An 11,381-nucleotide genomic window follows, 5' to 3' on the forward strand; every position below is an offset into this window, starting at 1 on the left:
TAGATAGATAGATAGATAGATAGATAGATAGATAGATAGATAGATAGATAGATAGATAGATAGATAGATAGATAGATAGATAGATCAATCATTTACGTGAGGACTGGGTCGGTGCATGTCGGCCTGAGAATCTGAGGCAGACATCAACCAATTGTTAACATACTTTTTATAAACCTGAGGGCACTGGGAAGCCAGCACTGTCAGGTGGAAGGCAGATGGCAACCCCGACTTTGGTGTCACTCCAGGCACACTCAGAGGCACCACTTAATCTCACCTCTGTCAGAACATCAGGAGTGCCAAGAGAAAAGCCCACCACACTACACACAGGGAGGAGAACATGCAATGGCCAAAGGCATAAAGATGTAGTCTACCGCTAAAAGGTTTGTTATTCATGTCCTTATAACAAGAAGGAGTGCCTGAACAATACACACATACTGTGGTGAAGGTCAAAGCACTAAAGAGAGAGAAAAGTGAAATTATGGGGAATTTGCTGACAGGACGAAGCAAAACTGTGGTCAGGGACAAGCAGATGGTCTAAATACATAGAGTCAAGAGAGGAATCCATCATCAAATCTAAAGGACAAAAGCACGAGAGATGCAAACCAAAAGTCCTAACGTGAATTTCTTCTTGGAAGCGCACCTTTGGCTTCTTCTGCGCCAAAAACAAAACCGAGAATTTTTAGAATGGGATCCAGAATTGAGATAGCTAAAGCTGCGTGCCGCCATCAAACCGAGATGACTTAACATACAGTGGATATAAAGAATCTGTATACCCCTGCCAGAATCGCAGATTTTTTGTAATAAAACCAAGGGAAATCCTGTCCGAACTTATTCCACCAAATCACAATCTCTACAAAGAAGGTGAAAACAAATCAGAAACTGTTAAATGAAAAAATAAACCTACAAAGACCTGGTTGCATTAGCATGCACACCTCCTAAACTAACACTTAGTTGAAGCCCCTTTTGATTTCATTACAGCACTGTCTTTTGGGCGGCATGGTGGCACAGTGGTAGCGCTGCTGCCTCGCAGTAAGGAGACCCGGGTTCGCTTCCTGGGTTGTCTGCGTGGGTTTCCTCCCGCAGTCCGAAGACATGCAGGTTAGGTGCATTGGCGAGCCGAAATTGTGCTTGTTGTGTGTGTCTGTGTGTCCTGTGGTGGGCTGGTGGCCTGCCTGGGATTTGTTCCTGCCTTGCGACCTGTGCTGGCTGGGATTGGCTCCAGCAGACCCCCGTGGCCCTGTATAGCGGGATGGAAAATGACTGACTGACTGTCTTTTTGGGTAAGAGTCTATCAGTTTGGCATGTCTGGACTTGGGTGATTTTTGCTCACTCCTCCTTGCAATAAATTTCCAGATCTGTCAAATTAAGAGGACATCTCCTCTGTGTGGCTCTCTTCAGATCACCCACAGATTTTCAATAGGATTAAGGTCCTGGTTCTGGCTGATCCATTCCAGAACATTGATCCTCCTTTGATGAAGCCATTGCTTTGTTCATTTTGATGTGTTCTTTAGGTTGTTGTCATTCTGAAAGGTGAAGTTCCTCTTCAGCTTCCTAGCAGATGCTTAAATGTTTTGACTGATACCTGGAGCTATTCCTGATTCCATCCACCTTGACTAAAATGCCAGTTTCAGCTGAAGAAAAGTACCCCCAAAGCATGATTCCACCTGCACCATGCTTCACTGTGGTTATTGTGTTCTTTTGACGATGTTTTGTGTTATTTTTGTGTCAGACATACCTTTTGGAATTATAGCCAGATAGTTCAACTTTGGTCTCATCATTCCACAATAAATTTTTCCACATGGATGTGGGAGACTGGGTATATAAATGTAATGAATTATTATTATTATGTTTGCAAAGTTAAGCCAGGCTCGGGTATTTTTCTTTGCGAGAAAAGGCTTTTGTCTTGCTTCCCTACCTCACAACCCAGACATAAGAAGAATATGACTCACTAGCCAACCCGCGGCGTAGCATGCGCCACATAATTACGTATTGATGAGTGAACACTTCCTGAAAGACACAGTTGTCCAAATGGGGTGGGTTTGAGGATACGACTGTAGGTGAATGAAAAGATGGAACTCTGGAGAGGGCAACATACAATTGTCCATGACTGACAATTGGAGGACCGCCGTCACACGCTCATTCAGCGATTCACATCCGCAACAAACATGATTTTCTTAGATGATCCTGTCGCGTCAGCCCTCGCACTCGAAGCATACACACTGCCTGGTCATGTGCCCGCTCACAAGGGCAACTCATGGAGACCCGCCCACCAACTCTAAGACCATGGCGTGTAAAACAGTTTGCGATGGTGGACACGGTCGTGCGTCATAACCGAAAAGAATAATGAAAAGTCAACGTGGCTCAGAGGTGCATGTGGAGTGTAGCAGAGATGAATGCGAATGACGCCCTGCTTTGTGAGTTGCTGTGTCCGAGTTGGTGGGCGTGGCTCTGCGAGTTGTCGTATCCAATGGTCTTAGAGTTGGTGGGCGTTGCTCCATCCTGCGTCCTCCATGGGGGTCTTGCTTGCACTGGTGGCTGCTTAGTGAATTATATAGATTGTTGTTACATGCAGGGAACAACCTGTACTTGCCAGGAAAACCTGCAGCCCCTGAAGTGTTACTATAGGCCTCTTGATGGCCTCCCCGACCAGTTTGATCTTTTTCTTCTCATCGGTCTTGGAGGGACGTCCTGATCTTGGTAGAGACACTGTTGATAGTTGTTGATGACTGTCTTCATCCTGCTCCATGGGATTGTTAATGATTTGGATACTTGTTTTGTACCCTGTCCTGATTGATACCTTTCAATGATGAGATCCTGTCCATGTTTTAAAAGGTGTTTGCGGACCATGGCTTTTGGAGTATGTTGCAGCCAAGAGGATACTAGAATTATCCGAGATGAACAGCCAAACTTTATCTGAGCTCAGTTGGAGCCACGTTAATTGATGTTAGGTGTTGTTACAAACTCCACAAAGAGCCATAGCAAGGTTTGGGGCAGCCACCTGTATAATTTGTATCCTGGCTGCAATGTCTTAAAAATTGAATACATCACTGATGTGCACAAAACCGAGTCCAAAACAGAACTGAGGGAAAACGGAAAAGGTGGAGGCTTTTAAAGGGGAAGACAGGAAGTGATGTCAAAGGGGTCGAGCTCATGAAGGTCTTCAACCATAGGTTCGAGCCCGGATGTGACATCACAGGGGCCAGAGCCGACAAGGTCTTCTTCCATAGGCTCGGACCTGGAAGTGACATCAGGAGGACCAGGTGGAATCTCCTGTGAATGGTCTGTAGGAAAGGGAGAAAAAGAGTCAGTGCACTCTGCCACATCCCGGTATGCCCTTACTCAAGCCCTTTAGCTGCCTCCCATGCGCACGTGTGTGACAGTGTATACTAACTACTATTTCACGAGACTTATTGGCTAATGACATCAGGTTTTTGGGAGGTTTTCCCTTTTTTCACTAAACAATTTCTGGTTTGTTTTCACCTTCTTTCTATAGTTTGCAATTTCGCTTGGACAGGATTTATCTTGTTTTCTTTTATTTATTACAGAAACATCTACGATTTTGGCAGAGGCGTGTAGACTTTTCATATCCGCTATATCACATAGGTGTAGCAGCAGCCATGGAAGAGATCAGCACAAATTGAATAGAAGTCGAAAGACAGCAGAAGGCAACATCAAAAACTCCAGGGCCCCTACATATTAATCCTACTCATGGTCGTGGGGGGGGGGGGCAACAGCCAATACCAGCTGCACTAAGTACAGGGCGAGAAGCAACCATGGGCAGTGTGGCAGTCCATCGTGGGGCTCCCCTACAGATACAGGTTGCTAATAAACCTAACATGGAGGTCTTTGAGATGTGGGAAGACCTGAAGACACGAGGAGACTAAACACAGAGGTCAACCAGGAGCAGGACTTGAGTGCAGGATGCCAGATCTGTGAAGCAGCGGAGTGCTAACTACTGCGCCACAGTACCGTCCTAATAAAACATACGCAGAGCCTTCAGAAAGTGTTCGGACCCTTCACTTTGTACTCACTGTGTTATGTTACAGCCTAATGCTAAAATGCTACTGTGTTTCACTTCCGTCTTCTATTAATTTGTGTATATTCATGGTGACCACCGAGAGCGTTTCCAGTACATTACTTTATTTAGCCTGTAACATGTATGATACAACTAAGGCAGGTCGAGTGACTTGCTCAGCATCACACAATGTCATTAGCAGGATGTGAAGCCACAACCTCAGGGTTTGAAATCCAAAGCCATCACTGCACCAAACTGCCTTCAAACACTAAACGCAAGGGGGTCAGGTAATAAATTTTCAATCAGTCATTACAATCTAACATTCTAAATGTGCCAAAAATGGACCGAAAATAAAAGTGAATGGCTCTGGCAAAGTGCCATTTCTACAATGTGGCCATCTCGGGAGCGGTCATGGACACCCAAATGTCTCTTAAAAGACTATAGTTCCATCTGCTTCACTTCTCCCTTCAAAGAGGATGATTTACTTTGTCAAAAACCCTTATTTCAAAAAATATGAAACAACAAAAGTAGGGGCGGCACGGTGGTGCAGTGGGTAGCGCTGCTGCCTCACAGTTAGGAGACCTGGGTTCGCTTCCTGGATCCTCCCTGCATGGAGTTTGCATGTTCTCCCCATGTCTGCGTGGGTTTCCTCCCACAGTCCAAACACATGCAGGTTAGGTGCATTGGTGATCCTAAATTGTCCCTAGTGTGTGCTTAATGTGGGTGTGCCCTGCGGTGGGCTGGCACCCTGCCCAGGGTTTGTTTCCTGCCTTGCGTACTGTGCTGGCTGGGATTGGCTCAAGCAGACCCCTGTGACCCTGTAGTTTGGATATAGCGGGTTATATAATGGATAATAAAAGTACATTCCTCTATAAAAAAAAATATCTTAGCATATTCTATGTAAAAAGATGGAGACAGAAAAGGAGCAAATGTTGAAAAACATCACGCCAAAGCTCACCCACTATGCCAACAACTGTCACAGTAAGTGACCAGGCAATGACTTGTGGCATCGATGAGTTTATTTTCATAAAGGAGCTGTTCAGGCTTCTATGCCCCATGCCTAAAGTCAGCCACCACAACAAACTCAAATCCCAAAATCTTTTTCCAACAGACCAAAAATATGCCACTTTGTATTAACAAATGATCAAAATACAAACGTCACTTTTGTGCACTTTGCATGCTGTGATTACAGCCAGCAGAGAGACCTCCACAAGTATGCTATTACAGCTAGCCCCCCAGCACTGACCTATGGGTCACCAGTCTTAACAGCACACAAGCATGTTTAGACATACTGAGCCCTCCATAGTGTTTGGGACAAAGACACATTTTACCATGATTCCCCACTCTGCTCCAGTTTAAAATTATAAAACAATTCATAAATTGTGATACAAGTGCATACAGCAGACTTATTTAAGGGGACTGCAACACATTTTGGTTACACTAGGTAGAAATGACAACACTTTTCCTACACGGTTCCCCCTATTACAGGCCACCGTGATGTTTGTGACTACTCGGGCACGTTTGTATCCAAACATTTTGTGCAGTAGTTGAAGGACTAATAGACCGATGTGACCACTTCCTGCTACACATCCCAAATAATGTTCCTTTCATTCAATGACTTCCAGATACTTCCACTAAAATATCTTCATGATTTGGTGTCATTTTTGAGGAGTTGCCTTTAATGCATGCATCATATCTCTCAATTGTCATTTCTTCCATCCGAGAAACTTAAAGGCTTTGAATGATGGGTCACCAAACAAAAAAAAAAAAAAATTGTCCATATTTTATCGCCCCTCACCTACTGTGAAACATTTTTACACATTTAAGCAAATCTGCTTTCAACTGTGTGCAATTTGTTGAAAATGCAGCCAGAAGTCTTATATTAAGCAGATTCATATCATCCCAGCATTGGCTGCCAATTGAATTTAGAATCCAAAATAAATCCTGGTTTTTACATACAGCACCCACCAGCACACATTAGTGACATCTTGCAGTTAAGATCCAGGATCCTAGGTCTCATTTTTGAAACCACACACCAGGCTTAAGACATGCTGTGATCATACTTTTCAGTCTAAAATGTTCCCTATTTGCAACTTACCAGCTGTTCTGGTACTATCTAAAACTCCATGCAATTTCGGACACCTCTTGGCTTCTTCCAGGCTAGGGATCTGCATGACTTACACAGCATATGCTCACCTAACCAAAGCTGCCTGCCATGGAAAGTAAATGAACAGCATCAAGCCTGCCCACTGAAAAATACAAATTTCAAGATTTGCACCTTGCAATAAAAGCACATGTACAGAAATGGAGACGTAGAATGTACAATGTTCAAGTACAGCTGCTGCACCTGTAGGCTCCAACTCTTGTGCCACTGCATTTTGAACTAGCTGGTCAGTAACTAATGCACAACACAGGTGAACTTTTAGTATGCTGTTGAACATTCCTAACCATAAGGGGTCCAAACACTTTGTATCAATGATGTAACCCCCCACCAGAGGTTAAGAAAATGAACAGCTGCACAATCGCCACCACCAAAACCAATTTCCTATTCTTACCATTTCTGTGCAAGGATCAATACTGTCTAAGCTGTAGTTTCCATACGCGATACTGACCATTAGTGTTTTGTTTTCCCCAAGTAGGAAAATACAAATTAATGAATAAACCTCAGGGAAAATGAGGTACTGTACTATGCCTTAAGGTTTAGATTATACCAACATTAATGCCAATTTAAACACAGTTTAGGAATACACTTATTCTGGTTCTAAGCTGACCATCACTTAATTCTTTGTACTAGCCAAAGAAAAATATTGGTTGCATGTTAACCTTGGTATCTGCTAATCTAAGTCACATTCAAGTTACTCTATATTCCTGGATAAAGCTTTAGACAAGGAAAATACCAATTGTCCAAAAAATGTTTATTTTACATTTAACATTCCATCATTCATACAACAGGTGACGGAATTCACATTTTTGTTTAATCTTCCTCTTCATCATCCGCTCCTCCAGCTCCACCTTGTCCCTTTTTGGCATTCTTTCTCTTCACACGTCCAGGCCTGCCACCACCATATGGTGATCGTAAGGAGAAGTCTATATGCTTCTGGCTGTCCAGCCGGACAACGAAAGATGGAATATTGACAACCTGCTTGCGGACACTAGAAACAAAACAAATTTCAGGAGAAGACAAAACACTGTCAATCAGTTTTGGTTAGACATTTTAGATTTCCTTTTCATACCAGATTGTAATGAGCTATCAAGAACAGTGGAATCCAAAATTAATACCCTCAGCCCCACTCCCCATGGGAAATGCACTAGAACAAAAACCACAAAGACTGACTCAGGAAGCAAGGATGTCTTAACATCCAAGAGGATTATTTTAGTATTACCTGTCAAGTAGAGACTGGTCTGGCTGGAGCCATTCAGATATTCACAAGGTATACGGCTCACTGCCGAATTGACCTTGCTGAAATGCATTACCCTTCGCAGCTGTCAGGCAGCTTAACCACATTAAGGTTTTCAAGGGACAAGTAGCATGCTGGCAGCAACAAAAAGAAATACCATCCCATCAGCAAAAAGGTTTCAAAACTATCAAGCTTTACCTTAACCAAAGGGTCAAGGCTGGAATAAACTAAATTACAGAGAAGTATAATTTAACACTATGCTTAAAATGCAGTATGTCCAATACAATCTGCAAAAAAACTCCAGGTTTGCAATGACGGGAGTCAATGTTTTGAGGGAGTGAACAGAGGTTACATAAGACAGTACTTGTTCTTGCACCACGAATGATTCACACCACTACTATACCACAGTGATACCCAATTACAATGTGTTCACAGGAAGACAAGGGTATACACCACAAAAAGTACTAATTCACTTTGCCACTGCACAGTCATTCAAGCAATGGGAACCACTTAAACCCCAGCTTGACTGGTCATCCCCAACCTACTAAGGCCAAGCTTTACAAAGATGCATAAATTATGGCACTCCACCACACATACCATTCCAAGGGGTTAAGGTAGCAGAACAATGCTTCCAATTTGTTTTTAGCAAAATGGCATTATAGGTTACACAAATGCCTTCCAGTGGCAATTTAACTTGAGCTTTTACCACTGAAACATTAAGCACAATGGTATATTTTAAACTCGCATCACAAAAATCAAACCACTATTACCCAAGAGCTGTGTATAAACAGAAGCAAAAAACCTTTCACCTTCCACAAATTTAGTTACAATCCAAGTTAAGGACTACCAAATGCTTAAAATCATAAGCCTTACCATATACAGTCATTCTACTTACCGGATGTGTCTCTGCCTGATTAACACTCGGGCATGATGAATAGACTTTGCCAAGCCTAACTTGAAGACCTGGGTCTGCAAACGTCTTTCTAAGAAGTCTTCTACCTTCAATCCCAAGATATAATCGAGCTTCATTTTGCCTTCATCAAGCACTCCAATGCGCACCAGACGCCGCAACAAAGCATTGCCTAATGTAGAGCACAAGTTTATGATGATCAGCAGAAATACCTTTACATACATGTCTAAACTAGCAGGACCCTGTACTGCACAAACTTGGGAGTATAAACTAGTGCAACTTTACTATCTTTAAAACTGCCACTGCTATTCCAGAACAAGTACAACATTTACCATAAAACTCTAAGTCCCACAGGGCAAAAGGTTCGACACCGCAGGGACTGCACCCGATTTCATTGCATTTGTTACAATGACAAAGATTCTGATGAATTATCACATCTCTGCAGGCATTTGGTGGGAGTTGGTGTCAAACACTCTTCACAACAGGACTTAATATAAGAGCAACATTTGTCACAGTAACCACAACTTGGTTGAAATGTTAAATTTATTCAACATTCTAATCAACTCTGCCTCATTTTCGGACAGCTCTGCAGGAGCATACTTGTAGAAAAGGCGCCACAAGGCAGTTTAGACTAAAGGCATGTGGAGTTTAGTTGCGTTTTGATAGTACTTCAGGCACCTAAAAGCTAGTGTGCAATAATCTACGTATTTCATGTCACTTACCAGTCAAAATTGGAATTAGGCATTAAAACCTATAAAAATGCAACATTTCCATTTTAACTTGTATGCATGAGATACTTGAAACTGCACTGCAAACGATGCCATGTTTTACAAAAAACTGCCTGCAAAGAAAATTCAAGGCTTGCAACAGTTTAAAAGCAAAAAGCCTCTTGGAAAATAAATCACCCTGCCAACCTAAAAAAAGACTGAGCTGTTGCAGATCTCATTAACGAGGAATTCAAGTGACACCACAGAAAATCTGAAAAACAAATGTAATCATCGATCTGCAAGTCAACCCAAAAGATACGAACAATGAAACTGCATACTTTGGCTGAGCAAAGGACACAAACATTAACTTCAAAGCTAACCTTGTGTTACGCATTTAATACTACATTCATACTTGAAACATGCAAAAGACAGCTTCAGCAAAATGACTAGTCAAATCTGCACACTAAAAAGGTGATTAAAAGACATACCCTCGAAAAGCCGCTTCGGGTCTTTCTCGTCAAGCGTAAGGAGCTCTCGGGCAGCCTTGCGGATCTTTGCCAGAGTGAACTTCACCCTCCACACCTCACGCTTGTTGCGGAGCCCATATTCTCCTGTGAAGAAATAAAAACGAGACGTTACTGGTTAAAAAACGCGCACACCTATCCTTGCCTTCAAAAAATACCATTACTCTACAAAAGTTCAAATACTCGTTACGTTTTCAGAGTCGCAAGCTACTTCAAAATCCGGTCAATATCCATTTTGTAATCGCTCTACTTCTACACGACTACTCCTTAAATGCTCACTCAGAATATTTGTATTATACAATATTCTGCAAAACTTACATAAACTGACAACATCAAACAAATCATAAAATACAAACATGCTCGTACTCACCAATAAGTTTAAGCTCCTGGTCGAGTCGCGACTTCTCAAATGGTCGCCTCGGAGTGACGTACGTCTTACTACACACCCAGGTTCTAGCAACGGGCATGACGACTCAATTGCCTGCATGAGAAGTTAAAAATCAGGCTTGCACGAATGCCGCAGTTTAAACTCAAAACAGCTTAATTTATAGATTATACATTTAAAGATGACTCGTTTTATTTCAATCTAATTACATGTTAAGTGGGATGGTACAGATCTCATTAACGAGGAATTCAGGTGACACCACAGAAAATCTGAAAGAATGGGTTTAATCATCGATCTGCACATCCACCCAAAATATGAACCTTAAAACTGCCACACTCAAGGTCCAGGAAGCGAACGCATAAAAAAAAAAAAAAAATAACCTTAACTATATTATAAGCATCATTGCCACTTGAGAAAGAGTTATTCACATAACCGGACGGTTTAAAATTTTACATTTTAAGTAAAAGTGCCTACTTAACATTTGACTTTTTGCCACAGTCGTTAAAAACATTCAAGTGAAATGTCCCCAAAGTATCAAACTACAGTACATTAAATCATGTATACCGCACATGGCCAGCACAACGTTACATGAGGGACAGGCCAGGCGCCATTTACCATGATAAAAAAAACATACAACAATAAAACTGTACAGCTCCGTAATATACAAACGATACATTAATATAGCACAGTAATATGGATATGTAAGAATATAATCCTAATACGTATATGCACATGTATCATTTTTTTTTTTTAAAAAAACGTTACATGAAATAAGCGCCAGTCTCTAGCCAGCATTACATACCCACGGCAAGCCTCACAAGACGGAAAAGAAAGATCGAGAGCATTGGCCCGGCCTTTTATAAGTAGGACGGACCACAACACCCAAAAGCCTATTCGTGATACTTTCGCCATCACTAAACGAAATGGCCGCAAGGACTTTTGGGAGAAGTAGTTTTACCGCCTTCAGGTTGATTTGAAAAACTTTATTTACACAGGGACCGTGATAATGAGATCGTTAATGCGAGGTTTAGGTTCTGCAGACAGATTTTCGAAATTTCTGTGAGATTTAAAATGTCATGACTTCGATGTCTCCAACTATCCCAGATATAATTTTGATTTTTACGTTATAAATATTATAAACATTGGTAAATAAATAAATACGGAATAAAACAAATAATTGCAAAAATCAATATTTAAATAGGGTTTTATTATTTATTTTTTAAATAGGGATAGCTTCCCCCAATCCTACTGAGACCTCAGCTCAGACATGATGATCTGCCGAATTTAAGCATAATTCTAAGTGGCACTGTGGAAGCGTTATTGTCTTGCAGCAAGGAGTCACGTCCCAGGTCCTCTCTGCATGGAGTTTCAATGTCCTCCCAGGGACTGCGTGGGTTTCCTCCGGGTGCTCTGGTTTCCTCCCTCAGACCAAAGACATTCAG

At 41.9% G+C, this 11,381-nt stretch overlaps 2 protein-coding genes across 3 annotated transcripts in view; both read right to left on the reverse strand.

The window, feature by feature from the left end:
- Window positions 1-2,746, reverse strand: part of LOC127526046 (serine/threonine-protein kinase pim-1-like) — a 35,699-nt gene extending 32,953 nt beyond the window's left edge. The window contains exon 1 of the mRNA XM_051920018.1: window positions 2,587-2,746. Coding sequence (XP_051775978.1) covers window positions 2,587-2,746 — 160 coding nt within the window. The remainder of the gene's footprint in view (window positions 1-2,586) is intronic.
- A 4,174-nt stretch (window positions 2,747-6,920) lies between these two features.
- Window positions 6,921-10,844, reverse strand: rps9 (ribosomal protein S9). 2 transcript variants are annotated; one of them, XM_028822369.2, is made up of 5 exons: window positions 10,742-10,838; window positions 9,925-10,035; window positions 9,519-9,641; window positions 8,309-8,495; window positions 6,921-7,167 (listed from the first exon to the last, which is right to left on the reverse strand). In XM_028822369.2, the coding sequence occupies exons 2-5, from the start codon at window positions 10,019-10,021 to the stop codon at window positions 6,990-6,992; spliced, it is 585 nt and encodes a 194-aa protein (XP_028678202.1). In that variant the 5' UTR covers window positions 10,022-10,035; window positions 10,742-10,838; the 3' UTR covers window positions 6,921-6,989. The 2 variants fall into 2 exon arrangements, with proteins under 2 accessions (XP_028678202.1, XP_051775768.1); XM_051919808.1 differs by lacking the exon at window positions 6,921-7,167 and adding an exon at window positions 7,393-7,547 and having other exon boundaries at window positions 10,742-10,844.
- Between the last annotated feature and the right edge of the window lie 537 nt (window positions 10,845-11,381).

The sequence above is a fragment of the Erpetoichthys calabaricus genome, chromosome 16 (assembly GCF_900747795.2).
Source record: "Erpetoichthys calabaricus chromosome 16, fErpCal1.3, whole genome shotgun sequence".
In the NCBI taxonomy this organism is placed as follows: Eukaryota; Metazoa; Chordata; class Cladistia; order Polypteriformes; family Polypteridae; genus Erpetoichthys; species Erpetoichthys calabaricus.